We start from the raw sequence: 20,516 nt of genomic DNA on the forward strand, positions 1-20,516 counted from the left end.
CATTCATTTTCTACTGATACAAAGCCATATGCTAATCGCTGAAGTAAACCTTTAAGTGCTGTTTGGAGCATTAGGATCGCTAGACATCAACATTTTTAATTTTTCACTTATTTTGCCTGTAGCTTGAAATTATCCCATGCACATTCCGACTCATTTTGCCAGCACGGGTCACATTATGATCAAAGAAAACCCATTCTTTGTCCATTTGTGCAAAATCTAGCACTTTTTGGATCAAGTAAGTCCCTAAAATGAACTGAACATATCGATTTTAAATGTACACTTTGAAATCCCACATATTGTTCTAACAGTTGCTTTGCACAAAGATGAGAGGAACTGAGAGCTTTATATGGCATTACGTCAGTTATGACGTTTTAAACAAAAGTTCCATACATGACGTGTTGTCTGAGAATCCGTTGGAGGGGGAAATGCTGAATCGCAGACCACCAAATGACAGAAGAGGCCACACAAATACTACATTTCCATCCAATAAAACGGCTGACTTTCATAAAGTTATCCGTGTGTGTGTGTGTGTGTATGTAAAATGTTAATATAATGATCTCTGGACATGCATCAGTTGCTCATACTGCAGAAGATCGTCATTCCAAAACACTTAATTTTTGGCAGTTGATCGCAGGATCAAGCAGTCAATAAATACAAACTCAATGGCAGAAAATTGCCAAACCACCATTTCAATCACTCACAAAAAGAGCAAATGTGTGTAACAGTTCACAAATCAGTTTTTATTAATTTAAACACAATCAAATAATAAATGTCAAAAACATCTGTACACATCTTTTTTTTGCAGACACAACAAACTGTGTTTCACAATGAGGCCCACATATTGTAAATTATTTCCAGTTTGCATTATGATTGCATCATTTATTTAAAAAATAAAAATGCTGTGTTAAATCTAGAAAACATTTACTGTTACCGTGATCTAGCAGCAAAATGTGATTCCCGGGGACGGACGGGGGCCGGGGGTGGGGGTTTGTGTGTGTGGGGGGGTGGCGGGCGACGCAATAAGAGGGGTGAAATCGTAAATGTGGTGAGAAAAACTAGGCCAGAGAAGACGACCTCACCTGCAGGAGCCGAACATCATCATGTGCCGGGAGGGAAAATTAAAAACAGATCGAGTTAGCTGGGGAAATTCACAGTCGATAGCACATGTATGTTCTCAACTCCATTGTGAGTGTGTGTGTGTAGGTGTGAGTGAGTAGTGGCTTTCTTTCTTAAAGTCTAAGAGCTAGAGTTTCCAGTCCACAGTTACCTACCAATATGCATCATGAAAATCCGACTACAGCGATTTCCAAGTGGACACCATCGAAATAAAAAGACTACTTCATACAAAAATTACACTTGCTGTACAAGACTTTCTGCTTTAGCGCCAGTACAAAAGATAATAAAACCTATTTAAGCTTAAATGCCCGTCACGGACGTTGAGGTTCAATGTCCAGCTCGGGAAGGAGAAAGTACTGGGGATACAGACATTTACACTCAGTTCGAAGCTTGACATTCAGAAGATTATTATTCTTATTATGCTGTTTATGTTCTTCCCTGGGGTTTGAGCTACCATTGGGACTGAATTCGGTATGAAATTCTGACAGAAAGAGTCACATTTCATTGTCTCTACAAGTTCTCACCACCAGAAGAGTACAAAGGAGGAAACAAAACATCACTGAAGAAAAATACGAAATTATTGACACTTGACATCCATGCTTTTGGTCATGACAAAACAATTATCACAAAAAAAAAATCCTTATCTACATGTATTTATTGAATGAAACCTCGAACACGTCAACACTTTCAGGCTTTGCACAAGCTACTGCAGCAACGCCTGTACGTACTTCCATGAAACGCTTTCCACAGCATGTACCTTAATCAATATAGGAAGGAATAGTCCAGTGATTACAAATTTACACACAAAAAAAATGTCTGTACACGATTGTCTCTGCAAAGTAAATAGTGTTTTGTTATTTTTTTTTTCCTTAAATTACTTAGAAAATCCTTTTTTTTCCCTCCATAAACTTCTTGGTGTAGTGGAATCAAAGTACTTTGTAACATGAAAAGGCACAAGTCTTTCAAACAAAGCGCCTATTTTTTGGAACCGGTGCCGCTCCACAAAGTCTCTTGAAGGTCATAAATAAGAAGAGCAGGACGTCCAGGGGCTGGCGAAACGAGAGAAAAAAACAAGGGGGCCGTGCCCGACAGTCTTTGTACCATCGATTGAGAAAGACGGAGACATAGAGACAAAACATTATGCCGAGTCGCAGTGGGATCGGAGTCCTGCTGAGTTCCAAAGGCATCGGTAGCTCAGTTTTTGTCACAGGTGTGAACCCTTGCCGAGTCCCCCGCGTAGACAGGGCTGTAAAACATTTTGATGGCTTTGGAAAAAAAAGCCAATTCACAGTAACCAGGGCCAGCAGCTGCAGCGCCATAAATTCACTCTCCTCCACTTCGAAAAAGGTTTAGGGTTAAGACGAATTGCGGCCATGTGTCAACACGCTGAGAGTGTCGCTCTCTCTATGTTATGTGTGTGAACGATTTCGTTTTTGGTCTGGTGCTGTTAGAACGCAGACGCTCAGGCGACGCAGCAGGCTGACAGTGCTGGGTTTGGGTCTGCAGGGCCCTCGCACGGCCTGGGACAGGGCGACAGGGCCGTCACAGTGCTACAAGTACTCCAGGTCCAGAGCGTGGTGAAGAGCCATGAGGTCAGAGTGACTAGAGATCCTCCAGAAAGGCATGTTGTGCTGGAAAGACACAGAGAGAGCGAGAGTGTTTGAGGGTGAAAGAGAAAATAAAGAAACACAAAACCTGCAATGAACACTTCACTTAGAAAAACAATCACGCCCATGAGTGCCGCCTGAACAGCCTCGATGGCCCGTAACATCACACGAGGCTCAGGAAGAGGAAGGACTTGCAAACTACAACCACTGAAGCAGCACCACACCATTGAGGTCACTCAATAAATATAATTTAAAATAAAAGTAATAAAAAAAAGATCAAATTTTGACAGTTAGCTTAATGACAAATGAGGAAATGAAGCAAAGTCTATTTTAAAACACGCAAAATTCTTAGAAAATGTAGTCTTTGTATTAAAATAAAATATGATGTAACCGTCAAGTAAACATATTTTTTGAGTGAACACATTTTAGTAATACCTTATTTAGTAAGTTTTTATTTAATTAAACATACAAAAAAAAAATATATATATATATATATAATATTTAAATATATAAAATAAGGAATCCCCATGAGTCTCGTAATACTCCACAGGAAAAAGAATGGCCAGGTGGGAAATAACTATTAAATGCACTACATATACAGCACCTCTGCAAAAACTTATCCGGACACAACGCTGCAAATGAGGCATTGTTCCTGGGAGAGGCCGCAGGGAAATATGATTCTGCCAGAATGAAAGAAGCTTGTCAGCTCAGAGACGTCCACACACAAACCATTACTGAGTCTTATCAAAGGTATAGCCTCTCTCAGGCATATGTTCCGCTTAGAGAAGCTTGCACTGACCCTTAAAAGACTCTTTTCTTTTGTTTTGTAAATTGTCTTTGCTTTTAACTTTAAAAGCCAGAGATGGTATCTCCCTTTGCCTCGGTCGGTTATTAACTAGAGGGGATTTTTTTCTGGGATACGATGGAAAAAAAACGAAAGTATACAAAGGTTTGTCTTTTGCTTTGGTGGTTTAATGCAATGTCACCCTTGACACTAGTGTTGTATCTGACAAAACTGTGGGTTTCTTAAGTGCCAAGGACTTATTGAAATCCCCAGCGCTACATCTAAACACTTTGTCTCAGAGGAAATGGGGACTGACATGTAAAACAAATTTGTGTTGACTTCCTACGTTCACATTCCTTCCATGATTAATTGAAAACATGGAACTAATCACTTGGCACAAAATAATAAAGAATCGCGTCAACACTCATTCATCTGTTTGTAACCTGTCTGAACAACAATCTGCTTTGATAATCACATGATGAATAATTTCATCTTTTGTGGTTTATTGCGCCAGGTTTACATGAAAAATTGGCAGACGTTCTGAATACACAGGCAGCAGGTAACATAAATCTTCTGGTTTGAACAACAAGAGTCATGGAAATCAAAACTAAGGTGTTTGGCTGCCCTTCTGATGGTTCTAATGTTCTTCAGAACATCCTCAACTTATCTAACAATGATTTAAGCCTCTTAAACGCATGTTATATTTATGAACCAGGCTCTCTAAACATGCTTGACTTGTCTAGCATTGCTAGTTTAAGCTCTAAACTTGTCTAGCATTACCAATAGTGAAACGGCAAAGTCACATGCAGGGACGTGTAATTATGTCATCTTGCCTCCTTTACATTCAGGCTGTCAAAGGAATTGAGCTGATTACAATGTGAGATTTCTTCTCTCGCTGGTCCAATGGCATTTTCAGAGAATGGATTGAGGAAATTGAAGGTTTGAAGGAAAAGTGGTATAGAGTTCTGGGCGTCTTCGTACCTTTTTCGACCCTTGCTCCTCTTCCACGCCGTCCCCCACCACCACATAAACAACTTTCCTCCCGAACCTCTGGATTACTCTCTCGAAGCAGCTCTCTTTTCCTGGGGAGAGGTAAAGGTTTAGTTTGCTGCGGAAAGCAAGGAAGCCACATCCAAAACCAAGCCCCGGTGAGGGGCTCTTTAAATGCGCAATAAGTTACACAAAATTACGCAGTGTAAACACTTTGCCTTGGCTTGGTGATACGATAAGATCGATGCCCAGATATAAGTAGTCTGAAAAGCATTAAGTGTGTCTTATTCCTAGCATAAAGTAGGACAAATGGCTAAAACAAGCCAAATCAACCTCACATGCAAATGCCGCAGCGAGGGAGGTGAAGCGTTTTGCGCGTACGAAAGTACGAAAGTGAGGGTTGGTGTTTATTTTGCATTCGAAAAAGTGCAGAGGCCGAAAAGAAGAAAAAAAATGTCAAAGTGGAATGACATAAATTTGCAGAAGTGGTTTCATATGTAGACCTGAAAAGGAGAGGCCCATTTCAGGCTGAGCTCCAAGAAAATAATCCCAGCCTGATTAGACCTCTTCCTGAACATCAACCCTCTCGTGTGTCCGCCACTTCTGCAGCCTAACCCAATCACACGCCATGTGTCTTGCGCTGTTTACACATAATATCGTAGTAATTACGGCCACACTCCAATAGAATCCATTCACACACAGGTAGCTAATACTTGAGCTCACACTTACCTATTTTCGTGGCGCTATAAATATTTTCAATTGGAAAAACTACTCCTAGTCCATACAGAAGGACCTTGGCGAGGGCAGGTATGAGCTGTGTTGTGGTCACTAAGATATTCACACAGTTTGATCTGTAATTGAAAGACAAATGATGTCAAGTTAAAGCGCTCAAGGGAGGACAAGGCTAACAGGCATGCCGTTTGTCATCCAAAACGCCCCCGTGATAAATAGATCTTTAATTGTTGCAAATAATCGGTGGCCTAAAATGGTGTTTTTTTAAATAATACAGAGAATAAGTGTTCTTTGAGGTATCGGGGTATAAATAGCACCATTATTCATGCCTCCCGCTGATTTATGTGTATCAGTGATGGGCTCTATATAATTCGCTCGTGCTAAGGCCTACCTTGAGTGGATTAATGTTAGTGCTTTCAGTGCCAGTGTTAACCAGGAGTCAGTCAGGGCTTCAATTTCTGCTCGCAATTGCAACCAGGCTTCCCTTTTGGCTGGGCCAAGCAGACCTGAAATGAACAGAAACATTGTTTGAGTTGGATCGTCCTGCGAATACTTTGAGAAATTTTGAAATTTACCCAGACCAAGTGGTTTCTGCATAAGGGATTATTTGAGAAACTTATGAGTGATTTTGTTGACGCACCACCCCTCTTCCCCAGCAATTTTAGAAAAGCAGTTTATTGGGGGATTACCTCCGACGTTATTTTTATAGGTGGTGTAAATTTCTTTTACTCGTCTGTAGCGGAAGGCGAGCTTTCTCATCCAGTCCACACCTCCTCGTACGCCAGTGGCCAGGCACAGGTTGGCACTAGTGGCAGCAGCGTGGAATCCGTCCGTGCTAAAATTATATGTGCTGAACAGAGAGGAGAGAAAGAGAGAGCTTTTTAGCTCAACTTCAGCTAGAGCTGTGAAATGGCTAGCATGTTGCCAACTCTACCTTAGATCCTGTCCGTTGTCATCCGAGGACACATCGTCAATATGGACCTGATCACACTCCTGGAAACAAGCAAAAACAAATGATGGACATGGTGAGTAGATTGGAATTAAAATATACCAATTTGATTATTTGTTTTCATGTGCAAAATTGGGTGTGATTTGGCAGCTTGAATCCATGAAGTGAATAATGTCAACAACTGCTGAATTCTCTCTCCTGAAAGCTCAAATCAACCCTCAACCACTTCCAGCCCCTAACCCCCCACCTGCTAAATCTTAATAAAAATAAACACCATCATCAGGGGACCGGGGATCCAACTCATTTGGCCGCTGCCACTAGGGGGATCTCTTGATATGCACATCTGTTGGTACGGAAAGTCAATTGGGACGGGATCGGTAGACTCCGGGAAGGTTGAACTGGCCTCTCCGTGTTAGGTCCGCTGGTCCAGAGTTCGGTGACTGAACAAAGAGATAGCTGTGGGATAATGAGTGCGTCTGTACCCCCTTCAGGGTCTCCACTTCTTGGAGAGGCTGAATGATTCTACAGCTCAAAGCTGATTCAGCCAGTGTACACAGTAACACAAACCAGACTTTCTGGTAAATGTAACATACTAGAAAAATTGAACCTGATGCTAACCGCCAATGAAATTATGACCTCTGATTGCTGCTGAGCCACACACCAACAGAGCCTGAGGCCAGCTTTTTGGAGAAAGCAGACTGAAAATCTGTTATTAGTTTTCCATTTATAGTCGTCCTCCCCCCTCCCCTCGCAAGAGCCCTAGATATTAGTGAGCAGGACCTGAGCATTCAAATCAAACAAAAATCACATGGGCAGACAGAGTTGGCGGCTTGTTCATCCCAAATATCATGTGATTTAAAAATAAATAAATAACACACACACACACACACACACACACACACACACACACACACACACACACACACACACACACACATATATATATATATATATATATATATATATATATATATATATATATATATATATATATATATACATACACACACACATTAGTTGAACACTACACTATTCAAGTTAGTCTAACCATTTCCTAGGTAGTCACATTTTAGAATGGGGAATTTCCTCCAGCCATTCTTTAGAATTTCCTTTCCAGAACTTTAAGCCTTTTAATTAAGTTTCAACAGGCTGCTAAGACACAAAAATACAAAAAAGGACTTCCTTGTTTTAACTCAATCTGAACCTGGCCAAATGCTGACGTTATTGCATTCCTGTCTAATGCTACAGCAGGGTAGGGGTAAGCGCTTTAGACCGTAAACCTTTTTTATTTTACTGGTTCCCCTCTGAACAAATTTTTCATCTCTCTGGATTTGTGGGGAGAGGGAGGGGAGAGCGACGTGAAGAGAAACTCAAACCAGCTGTTCTTTAACAGAATTAAAATCTTGACCCCCAACCCCTGCTCTAATGCAGCCATTCTCTCGCCAAGCCTCTCCCAGCAAGCCTCGAGATCCAAAGAGGAAAAGACTTTGACCTGGTGCCCTGCTCCTCCTCTCCAGGGCTCCACAGGCTCAGATAAGGGGGAGGGGGTCTGGAGGCAGGGGAGTTTGTGAGGGGGGAGTCGGGGTGACCTCACATGGAGAACTTGGAGTGTTGCGGGGCCAAAAGATGGACTGCCAATTGCAGCCGCGGCTCAGGAACACCTCCAGCTATTTGTGTAATCTGTTTCTAGATAGTCAGCAGTGGATCTGAAATACTTCTGAAGTACCAATTTGTTTTCCGAAGAGGACCTTCATGCAGGCCAAAATCATTACAGAAAACTGGGGCCTGCCATCACGACTGAGAATTAACTCTTATGATGACAATTGCAACATTTCAGAGTATTTGAAATATTTCCAAACGGGATCGATAAAAACACATTCCAGCAGTTTTGCCCTTGTTCAAGTGCATGCAGCTGTCTAGGTCTCTTAACACGTTATCCTCTCCCTTTGACGGAATCACTGCATGTTTACATTGCCTTTTAATTCTCTGGTTATTACGACCCGCAATTAACAGTCTTGTTGTGGGCTTCCAGACCTCCGGGATGAAAGTGAGGGCAGAGAAAGAATGCACAACCTCTAGCAATTACTGCACACAGCTGGAGCCCACATAAACCACTTGACTGCCACTCTGGTAGCTGCACCCGGACCCTAATGGAGCCGCCCGGTCCTAATGTCTTACAGTAACTCATGAGACTCATTAGGGCAGCTTCTTAAGCACTCGTAAACACCGTTAAGCCTAATGACCGAGGATGGGCCAGCTTTAAGTGGTTAAATACAGCATGTGGTTGATCTTCAGGGGTGGCTGGCTGAAGGCATCTTCAAGAAGGTGTTATGTTGAAAGGATGAGATGCTGTAAATATTGCTTGAAGTACAGCACAATTGGGATGGTGGTAGATAATGGGATCAATGTTTGAGATAATGGGGTCAATGCTCTTGAACTCATACCATTTTCGAGAAATGTTTACATTTAATGAACTGAAAATGTCATGTCGTTTAACTATCAAGTTAAAAGTGATGAATACTGTACATATTTCAATGCTTTATAGCTAAAATAATAATAGAAAAATTAACTTTTTTTCTCAAACAATATCATTCCTTCAAAGGGGGTGAAATGCTGTTTCATGCAATACTCCTTCCGGTTTCGCACAAGTTTCGGAAAGTTTTTTTTAAGAGTATGGTTCTCTGTGATGTAGAATGGGGCGGAATTTCCTTGGGGCTCCTACGGGCTCTTCTCCCGGTAGGGTGCGCGTGCAACCGCGACCAGAGCGAGAGAGCAAATGCACGACCATAAACGCTGCACTCACTGCAGTCACAGGACTGCACCAAATAAACAATGTCACCAAAAAAGAGTGATTTTGACGGAGCGGTCCCAACGATTAAGGTTCACGGTCATGCTTTGGAAGCAGGTGGTGAGTAAAACTGCTTGAAATGTCAGTGTGTAGTTGTATATCGTCGTGTAAGTAAACATCAGTTAACACAAACTTGTATATTTAATTTATCAATGGAGCATGCAATGTATGGTGTGTGTTTACATTTGTTTCTCTGACCACTATAGGTGTCTGTTTGTTTATTGTAAAACCACCTCAAACATATTAAACCTAGGGGACGTTCACACAAAGCGTGCTTCTTCATTCAAATTTTCTACTACTCTATTGTTTTTCTATGTAAATACTAGTCTGACGTGCAAAAACGTCTTGCTTGCTACTGCTAAGGTTTAGACGCATACAATAGTCCATAAACCAAATCGTGTCCTCATAAACCACAAGTAAACACAAACAAATGTTGACAAGCCGCTAAATAATACAGTACATTCTATATAGAGATGGACGTCCTGGTGTTGCTGCTGCTTCTGTTCAGTTTAGCTTCTGGATCATAAATGTATTAGTTGAATCTGATTGATAGCCATAGTTTATTTAGGGTAACGTTTTCTTTTCCATGTTTGAGGATGTTACAGCTTCCAGACGCTTTCAATGCAATTTCTGCACACACCCATGATTCTTTAGCTCCGCCCACAGGATACGCCTCCAGCCGCTTGTTTTTTTCCCCCGGAAAGTACAGCCTATCTTTCTTTTATAAATATAATAAAACTAAAGTTTTTTTTCGGAGATATGAAGGATGCAATACTACTCTAAAGGTACTCAAGATTGACATAAGATTGCCTGAAACTGAGTGTTTCACCTCCCTTTAATGGGTTTTTTCTTGCATTGTGGACAGTTGTAAATTTTTGACATTATGCCAAATTTTTCTTTTATCATATAAATATCTAAATGTACTATATAATTAATATGCTAAGTACATTTTTAATTAATATACAAGAAAAAAAAATCTGTTGTGTCATCCCTTAGTTGGCAATGAAGAGTATGATCCAGTGTAAAAAGGTCTGTCTTTTCTTCATTGTGGATCTCCTTGTTCACCGAGCGCTGGTTCTTACAAACCTACAATCACTCCTAACGAACACCAGATGTTCCTACTGTAGGCCGTGTAAAGATCCTCCTCTGCAATCCATACATAATCACGTCTTACACAAACACTCTCTGTTTAATTCATCAATTTTTGGATCCCTTCACCTTCATTAAACGACATGAAGGTCCTGGTAGACGAAACAAATGTGTAAATGTGTGGGAAAAACTGCAAGAAAGGCCTAACAAAAATACAGAATAAACACCTTAAAATCAGCTCTTCTCTATTTCCATTCACTCGCTCTCATTTTCCTTTCAGTTCTTCCTCTGACTATCCAGGCCTAGAAAAACCTTTTCATTTATGCGAACTATCAGAGCCTCCTTTGTTCGGCTGGCATCTGTCATTAAGCAATCAGGCTGGACCGGCTGATTCTTCCTGTTGGCCAGAGGAAGGGCTTTGCTGCTGACTGCACAGAAGCGACTGCTGCAGAACGTCAAAAAAGAAAATGATTATTTAAAACTACAAACCCTACTTTCTCTCTCGTCCCAAGCTGGAAACATCCGTATTGCATTACCCTCCCTGGCTACCTCCGTTTCTCTCTCTCTCTCTCTCTCTCTCTCTCTCTCTCTCTCTCTCTCTCTCTCTCTCTCAGCTCATGAGGGCTTTCATCCCTGGCCGTGCCTTTGGGCCAGACCCTAAACTTTGCTGAATCTCATTTTGGAAAAGGAACTAGCTCCTCACACAGGTGAGCAGCCCAGGTAACAAAGGCACAGTGTGAGTGATTATAGCCATCATCACAACATTCCTCCAAGCCTACAAGCTAAGTCCATGTGAAAAAGCCCAATCCATGGTTCGCAGGTTCTCAATGCTGCCACTCCATTGGCAGGGTCTGTCATCCCCCCGTCTGTGAGGGGGGGTTCATGACCCCAGTGTTTGCCCCCCCTCCCATTCACTTTCCCACCACAGTTGGCCCAAGCAAAGGGTGAGAGAGGTAGAGGGGAAAGAGGGAGGGTGCAGCTTACCTGTGGGTAGGACACAGGATATGGAGAACAAAGAGAGTTCTTCAGACCCACTTCATTCCAATCCACAGTTTGTGCTTGAACAGTCACGGAATTCAAACAGCCGAGTGAAACAAAGCTCTCTGGAAGCGTGACTTTCCTAAAACCAAGGCTTTTCGCACTCTCTCATGAAGATGGAAAAGAGCAGGGGCCAGATTCATGAAAATCTTCTTAAGAAGATTCATTCGGAGAAATTTGTAAAACATTTCTTTTTCTTAAGAAGAAAAATGGCAGGCTTTGGTGTTATCTGATTGAATGGTGGTTCTTACCGGAGACTTGTTGATCAGTGTAAAACACATCAAAGGTCATATTTTTACCCTGCCTTGTTTTTTATTACGACTGGTTTGATGGGAGTTTAGCATTAGCATTTAGAATTTCTTTGGGTGCTATGTGTTATACATAGTGTTTTTTTTTTTTTTTTAAAGAACGTGTTAAGATTGAGCAGAGATGTTGAATTTATTTGTGTGCCGATATTAATATCTTCCTTTGTGTACAGCAGAACACAGACATTTATACAGACTTTGAAAAAATTGAGGGAGAGTAAATGATGAGAGAATATATGACAGCATGATGGAGAAAAGATAATGGAAAATATGGTTTGAATGGTCTGGTGCATCAACACCAACATTTCCAATGCATTTCTACCTTATAGATGTGACGTAAGTTAAAACAAAGTTTTGTCCAAATAGGAACAAAAGCTAAACCCGCTATTATTAATACTCAAACCGAGGATTATATCAGCATATCAAATTATATATTTTCAGTGTTGGTGGTAATGCATTACAAGTAACTTGAGTTACGTAATCAGATTACTTTTTCAAGTAACTAGTAAAGTAATGCATTACTTTTAAAGTTTACAACAAAATATCGGAGTTACATTTTCAAATAAGTAACGCAAGTTACTTTATTTTCCCATTTATTGACTGACCGCTCTTTTGTCCCAATGTTGAGACAAATCCTAAGAATGGAGTTGTTGTGTGTAAACATGATGGTTATTGTAGTTCTAGACTCAATGTGAGCGTGCATTTACAAAATCTCCTTTGCACAAAATAAACGATTCACTATTCCTTAAAATTACTAAAATCTGTAAAATGCAAAATTAGAACACTATGCAAACCTCCAATAATTAAATATTTTTTAATAAATCAAATATTTGTATGCATTCAATCTCACTTTATTGACCAATGTACTTGCTGCTGACCTTTATGAGTCAGATTTTTTATTTATTGGTGAAGTAAGTGTTACCTAAGTGTAAGTGTTATTGTTATTATCTACTTTTGGTGTGAAAGGGTTTTTACATTTGCTCAAAAATATTACTTTTTTGTTATATAAAAAAAACGAACAAGCCCAGCCCAGGTGAATAAAAAGTAACGCAAAAGTAATGTAACAGATTACTTTTCTTAAAAAGTTACTAAGTAACTTAATTAGTTACTTTTTAAGGGAGTAATGCAATATTGTAATGCATTATTTTTCAAAGTTACTTTCCCCAACACTGATTCTGTCTTAATTTATAAAAAAACATTGCTCTAATAAAAAAACAAAAACTATATTTAAGCATAAGGATGAGCAATCTGCTTCTAGACCATAATTTGTCACCACATTGTTTGTAACACTACATTTTCCACAGACGCACAGCCCTTATTGCTTTTAGGCCCCATTACTGTGGGCTGCTGGGTAAGAGAGGGGCCGATGCTGAGAGAAGATAGACAGGCCGACTTTAAAAGCTCTCCTTTCTCTCTTTAGTCATTCCAAAACACATCAGGGCTCCTGCCTGGGGACCTCTGGAGCTCTGACAGCCAAAAGACACTACCTGCGTCTAGACGTAAAAACACATTAAATCCACCACTCAGTTGTGTTCCCGAACGCACAACACGTGCAGGGAAAGTTATGATAATGACTTATTTCACTTTCAAAAGAGTCACTCCTCTATTTTGGTTTGCTCCAAATAGCTCGAGGAATTGTGATGGAACATTCGCTTGTGGTATTGGCCAGAAATACAGCATATTAAATAACAAAACTAACCACCTAAATAGCAGAGAGGACAACTGAAAACTAAGATAGGTAAATTGCACTGGAAAGATGTTCAAGTGCCGTGTTGTTAAATGTTTTTAAGTTCATAAAATGTCACAAAGCAATTGAAAGGGGAAAAAAAGTCACACCTCGATTCCAGCTGTAAACTGATAAGCGAAGCCCCTCTATCCCAGAGGCGCTAAAACTGCCCCGTTTGCAATGTCACCGGGTTGGCCTCAGGTATGCATCGGCAGAGGTACGGCCGGGGATAATTGAAACCGTTCCCACCTCAGCAGAGCCAGGGAGGAGATCTCTGTCCTGCAGACGGCTCTGTGTTGTTTTCTCTCCCGGCGAGCCGTGGCCCTTCCCTGCTGAGAGGGAGCACGGCCGGGCCTCCAGAGACGCACATTCCCACACACCAACCCGCACTCCACCTCTCACCCAACACACAAGAATGCTTTTATCCCCAAAACATCCTCACACTCAGGTACTTCACGCAGCATATCTCACAAGCTGGGTAATTGCACACAAGAGTTATGGTATAACCAGTTGTGGTATAACCAAAGGGAACGATCCCAAACGAGTCTCTGTATGTGTTCTGTACACGTGTACACAAATGTGTGATGTGCCATGTTTTCTCCTAAAAAAAAAAAAAACCGAAATATTTCAACAAATTAAAGTATGCTTAATTTGTAAAAAAATATATATTTATTTGAAAAATCAATTACAAAAATATAACATTTCCAAGGCAAAATTGAAAAGTGAAAAAAAAACCAACTAATTTAATGAATAATGTTTTTTTTTTAGTAACACTGCATTAAAAATAATCACCGGTGACAGTAAAGGCATTTATGATGTTACAAAAAATATATCTTAAATATTTTTCAAATAAATGCTATTCTTTTGACCCCTATTTATCAAAGAATCCTTGAAAAAAAGTATCACAGTTTCCACAAAAATATTAAGCATCACAACCGTTTTTAACTGATGACAAGAATAATTCATGAGCACCCAATCAGCATTTTAAATTTAGATTTCTTAAGGATAATGTGACACTAAAGACTGGAGTAATGATGCTGAAAGTTCAGCATTGCCATCACAGGCATAAATTACATAAATAAATAATAAATAAAAAAAATGAAGAAAGTTATTTTAATGGATTTTAAATCAAAGTAAGAAGGCCTGGTGAGCATAAGAAACGTATTATTATTATTATTTTTTTTAAATATTTTACTAACCCTAAACTTACTTAATGTAACATTTAAATACATTTCATAAAATACAGTACAGGGTGAGTTAAAATGGTTTTATAAATATCTTTATATTTGTATTTATAAATGTAAAATTAAAAATAGGCATGGACATTTTTTAAGAAAAATATATATTTTTAAATATACCATACATTTTTCAGCAACACACGTTTTAGTGATCCACTTAATAAAGTTATTCGTAAAAATGGCACCGGACATTCTGCACACTCTATTTTAGTATGAAACCTGTGGTCCCTGAAAATAACCATTAAAATCTTCCTCTGTCATGAAGAAATTTGAATCAATATACTGCAATCAATACACGGATCATATTGCTGACAAGTATGAAATATATTCTGTCATTGTACAATATTAATAATTAAGTGAGCCAAAAAAGAAAAAGAAAAAGACACAGTGTCTCTTTTTCCAAAGACCTCTCTTTATGTGTGTGGATTATATCACTTAAGATCTATATAACATGCCTCTTCCTTTTCATTACTTTCCTTTATATCAGTATTCATCTGCAATTATCAGAATATACCAAACTCTCATCATACACAGGTGCAAGAAAGCGGGCGGAACGACAAATTAATGGCACAACCCATCAACGCAACATGACCCCGCACATCACCAACACAGATCCACGCTTTAATCAGACAGGATGTGACCATGAGAAAATTGATTTGTGTGGATTTATACACTAAACAATATTAATGACAAGTCAGAGTCTTGTGTTATACCCCAAAATGAGCATTATAAGTGCTTGGCACAAAGCAAAAGCTGAGAGGCTGATGGTGTATTTCTGGATTGCGCCGGCTGTCCTTTGCACATTTGTCTAAGTTACACAGTTGACAATCACCAATCACCATTAGGCATTTGTATGTGCAAAGCCAGAGGGAAATCCCTTTATGGCTTTGACTAAATTAGACCCAGCATGTGCATTTCTTCAAGGTCTCAAATACATATCTGCTGTGGTATTATTTACAGTTTGAAATTCTCCCACCAATTCTGTACTGTATTATATTTTTAATCTGTCCTTCTAAAAACCCTGTTAGTTCAAAGAAAACATTCTGCTACGGTCTAAAGTACAGAAAGTGAAGAATTCTGCCATTGCATGCAATTGTCGTTTTAAGAGAGAGGTCCTTAGCTTTAAAGTGTCAAAACGAAATGTAATAATTCCGTTGCTGAGATATAACAGAAAGGAAAAACTGCACATTGCACAATCCAATCATTTTACAAGATGCCTCGACAGCCGAATCATACGCGAGTGGTTTAAACACATGAAACGAAATCAAAATACAGGACAGATGTTGTGAAAAAGCCACATTTAGGCTTTGTCACAAAACTGTCGTATTTTTTTTTTAAATGACAGGGGCATATCCATTATACAAAGTGCAGCGGGCACAATTCAGTGTAGCCAAACATACGGAAATATTTAACAGCCAATTGCTGCCAATTAACTTTGATCAAGATGAGTGCGATTGGAATCTCCCCGTCACTCGAATGTCTCGGGCAGCACAAACATTTTCTTTCTCCCTGGTTCTCGTGGCAGGAAAAGCAGAGCGAGGCCGTTGACTAATGAGACTTGGCAGGCTCGCAACAGTTCTCCTCACACTTAAGTATCAAACAAAACATTTCCTCCTCCGCGGGGTCAGCCACGAGCAGGACACAGAGGAAAACCAACGGGTCAGTGGAGTCGGGTTCTGAGGATGAGGGAAAGCGGCTCGTTGGGTTCAGTGGGCTCGGTTAGTCGGCAAAGTCTGCTACTTAAAGGCATAGCTCAGTCAAAAATGTAACTTCTTTTATCGTTTATTCACCCTTATGTAATTTTTAAACCCTGATGACTTTCATTCTTTAGTGGAAGACAAAGTGAGAAAGTCTGAAGAATGTTCAAGCTGCTCTTTTTCATGCAATTAAAATCAATGGCAACGGAAGTTTTCAAGCTTCAAAAAGAAAGTGAAGATTCATAAAAGTGTTGCATATGACTCAATTACTAATTCCAAGTCATACGATTGCTGCTTTGTGTGAGAAAGACAGATTTGTTTTTATAATTTGTTATTATTCACTGATAATCTTCTACTGCAACCGTATCCACCAATCAGAGTTTTTAAGTACATTTTTTTTGGTCAGATTATGTTTATTGGACCAAAATAAAATTCTTTAAAAAACAGCAATAAGAAGACAGAAAACATGTCGCAGAATATGTACAACAAGTTTAAAGCATGCTGATCATTTAGAGGCCAAATATGATAGAATAGATCTGTAATTTTATCTGAACTGAATCAACCGATTAATTAAAATTAGAATTTGGTCTTTTCTAACAAAAAAGCAGTTATAATAGTATAACCTCAGAAGACTTGGAATAAGAAAGAACGTCAGGTGAATAAATGATAGCTGAACTGGCTTTTAAGGGTTTGTTGAATTATTTCACAGTGCATATTTTTAGAACTGAAATTATTTTAACAAGCTATACAGATGTTCAAATTACTAAATGATGTGCTCGAGCAACACCAGATCTGGTCAAACTGAATTACACTGCTATAACACATGGAGCGCTGCCAATCACGAGTAGAAGTGACCCCACCAGTCTCGTTTTCACCCCTCACCAGGCGGGGCAGACAGACACCTAGATACCCTCTCAGTAACTGCCCCCCGGGGCAGATTTTACACTGATCCGACATGAATCAGGCAGAGCGGGCAGAGCCGCCGTTTTCAGACCGTGACTGAGAGTCTGCGGCCAGAGCGACCAGAGACACCGAACACACAGCATGACACGCAGACAGTCAGAGCACGTACAGAAATATTAGAAGCTGACAAATTGGCCTGGGCGGCAGGGAAGGGAGGGGGCCTGTGGTGGGCGCAGGCCGGGGAGACTGACAGCGCATGTAAAATTCATAGTGTCCCATGGGCTCCGAGGTAATACTTCACCACCGAGGGACGTTAGCGAGAAATAGGCACCCTGCTATTAAATGGTTGTTGATGCTATGGCTTAAACTTTAATGGACTGCTCTTGTGCTCGTAATGTAATGTATACACTCTGTTGTGACTTATCCACATCTTGGGGCTGGGTTTTAAATATGGCCGCTAAAAGAGCAAGCTGCAGAAGTAATCACAGTATTAGAAGGATTGCAGTAAGCTTCACAAGGGGTAAATAGTGAGCAAAAAAGTGTGTGTGTGTGTGTGTGTGTGGGGGGGGGGGGTGTTCACCAAAGCTACAAAAATTGCTGGACCTACTTCCAAGTCGTTGAAAAAGAAATGTGTGTCAGCCAAGTTGAAGATCATCTCTTCCATTCTTAGTCCCAACGACACCGACGTTGGTGGATCCTGAAAGAAAAAAAACAGACAGATAAAAACCCTATTCAATTAATTAATTAATCAATTATATATATATATATATATATATATATATATATATATATATATATATATATATATATATATATATATATATATATATATATATATATATATATATATATATATATATATATGTGCAAGCCTAATTTGATTCAGCTAATACACCATGATGCATCAAAATCAGTAATAATATATCTTTAGCTCTGATAAACACATTTCCACATGTTTATCTAATAAAATAATATATGGCTTAAACCAAACGCATATATGTGCTTAGTTTTATGAATGAAGCTCTGTAGTTTTTATTGTGGAAGGCAAAACTTGTCAATGCAATACTGAGAAATGTACATTAAAAAAAGTTATTTCAACTCAAATTACATTGAACTGACATAAAGTTAGTTGAATCTTTTATAAATTATAAAAAAGTTGAAGTTTAAGCAATGTAAAACATGTTGTCATACATAACAGTAAACAAATTATTACTTAGTAATGAACAAATACACGTCCTTTTCTCAAAAGCATGTTGTTTTTATACATATATTTTACCAAACCAAACCAAACATATACATTTAAAGAATAATAGAAAAAATGTGATCCATCCATCCATCCATCCATCCATCCATCCATCCATCCATCCATCCATCCATCCATCCATCCATCCATCCATCCATCCATCCATCCTTCTATCCATCTATCTATCTATCTATCTATCTATCTATCTATCTATCTATCTATCTATCTATCTATCTATCTATCTATCTATCTATCTATCTATCTATCTATCTATCTATCTATCTATCTATCTATCTATCTATCTATCTTCATTTTTGCCTAAAAAGAAACTGGGCTCAATTTTACACTCTGTTTGCAGTAAAACTTGGTCCTAGATGTGTTATGAGTTGAAATGAGCTTGAGGTCAAAGTGTCATCATAAATATATCACTGTCCACATACCTCAGAGCCAAGATCATCTTTCTACACATTACTACTGATGCATTTCACCCTCATTTCCCCTGAACAATCTTCTAGCATCAGATAAAGCTTTTTTCCAACTATCTGTAAAAGGCTCAAGTTGGGAATTTAATAGAAACTTCTAGGAACAGGAAGATGCACTTTTCCCTGCACAAAACAGCTTTAGCAAGTGATGTTTAAACCTGTGCACTGGCAGTAATCAAAATGGATTACTCACTTCATATATAATGGACTCTTCTTTAAAAAAAAAAGAAAAAAAGAAGAAGAAATTTTTCAATGTATTCAGTTTCCACCGTAATGCAATACTGACAGTAATGGTGATCTCAAGGTTGTGTTAGAGCTGACACAAAGATTGGAGTGACTGCACTCTAAATTGTTAATGAACCAGACACAGTGTGTTTTTCTCTTAAATACCTAGTCAACACTCATTAAGGAAGCTAATTACAAAATTACACCTTTTCATGATTACAGTATACTGTACATATAGTGGTTGGTCACTATCTTAACCAAACTGCACATATTTAGGAGTCAGTGCATTTAAAGTGACAGTACACAGTGTTGAGACAAAGAAACACTGTAGTGCAAGCTTAAAACAAGGCCACGGGGTTTATTAAATGAATGTTTAGAGTATTCAGTTTTAAATCATCTTTTGTAATCTTCATTCCACATGGGCTTATTTTTCGAATCAGAGGCCACCCTCCCGTTGTTCATTAAGAGGATGAAGCGAGTGTGCGAATGAGAGAGGAAAGCAAAGGAGGGGATTTATTCCGGTGTCTGTACGGCCGTGCTGAGTCAGAGAGCTCTGCTACAGGGATTAGAGCTTAAAGCCACCTGAAGAAACGGCTGAGCTTTTTACTGATTACATGTCACACTCGACAATGAAAATGTTTAAACCGCGGGCAGCAGGAGGGGAAACCACACAAGAAGAACAGAACACCAGTAAAGACACTGATGAGCTTTTAAAGATGGTGTTCACACACTTGAGTATCAAAAATTGTGTGTAATAAATATACAAATTAGCATATTTTAGATGGTACACATAATTATTTTCTTTCCTCTGCATTTATGTTTAAAAGTAAGCAGTTTTCATGTTTGTGAGAGAAGTCTCTAATGCTCACCAAGGCTGCATCTATTTGATCAAAAATACAGTAAAATAGTAATAGTGTGAAATATTATTACAATTTAAAACAACTTTTCTGTTTTGATATATTTTAAAGCTGAATGTGCAGAAGCCATTACTCCAGTCTTCAGTGTCACATCCTTCAGAAATCATTCTGATTCGATGCTTAAGAAACATTTTTTTATTATTATTATAAATGTTGAAAACAGTTGAGCTGCTTCATATTTTTGTGGAAAGGAACAGCTTTTATTTGAAACAGAAATATTTTTGAAACATTATAAATATCATTACTGTACATTTATTATCAATTTTGATCAAATGATAATTATTATTTATTTTTTAATCTTACTGATGCCAAACTTTTGAATGTTGGTCTACGTGAATTTTAAACTATTAACCCTCATGTTCTTTTTGAGATTGAACATTTAGAGTCTCCAATTATGTGCATATAAATATAATAGCAGAAATGTAGAAATTAAGACCAGAATTTTGCGCCTGAAAGGGAAATTCCTACAAGGTCAGCCGCAAAAATAACCCTGTCCACGCCTTTTCAGTGCTAATTTTTCTCTTCATGTCTTTCTTTATTAAATCCTGACAGTACTTTTTCAATGCCAAAAGAGGGTTTGCGCTGGTGCAAGCTGTTCGTAAATCTGGCCCTAAGCCTCTAATTATT

At 39.0% G+C, this 20,516-nt stretch overlaps 1 protein-coding gene across 10 annotated transcripts in view; it reads right to left on the reverse strand.

Annotated features, from left to right (window-relative positions):
* Positions 1-719: 719 nt before the first annotated feature.
* eya1 (EYA transcriptional coactivator and phosphatase 1) overlaps positions 720-20,516 on the reverse strand; it is a 90,085-nt gene continuing 70,288 nt past the window's right edge. For all 10 annotated transcript variants that reach the window (XM_067435189.1, XM_067435190.1, XM_067435196.1 and 7 more), the window contains 7 exons: positions 17,630-17,719; positions 6,164-6,222; positions 5,919-6,079; positions 5,621-5,735; positions 5,227-5,348; positions 4,489-4,589; positions 720-2,747 (listed from right to left, as the gene is read on the reverse strand). In XM_067435189.1, coding sequence (XP_067291290.1) covers positions 2,667-2,747; positions 4,489-4,589; positions 5,227-5,348; positions 5,621-5,735; positions 5,919-6,079; positions 6,164-6,222; positions 17,630-17,719 — 729 coding nt within the window. In that variant the 3' untranslated portion in view covers positions 720-2,666. The remainder of the gene's footprint in view (positions 2,748-4,488; positions 4,590-5,226; positions 5,349-5,620; positions 5,736-5,918; positions 6,080-6,163; positions 6,223-17,629; positions 17,720-20,516) is intronic.

This window comes from Pseudorasbora parva, chromosome 24 (assembly GCF_024679245.1).
Source record: "Pseudorasbora parva isolate DD20220531a chromosome 24, ASM2467924v1, whole genome shotgun sequence".
NCBI classification, from domain to species: Eukaryota; Metazoa; Chordata; class Actinopteri; order Cypriniformes; family Gobionidae; genus Pseudorasbora; species Pseudorasbora parva.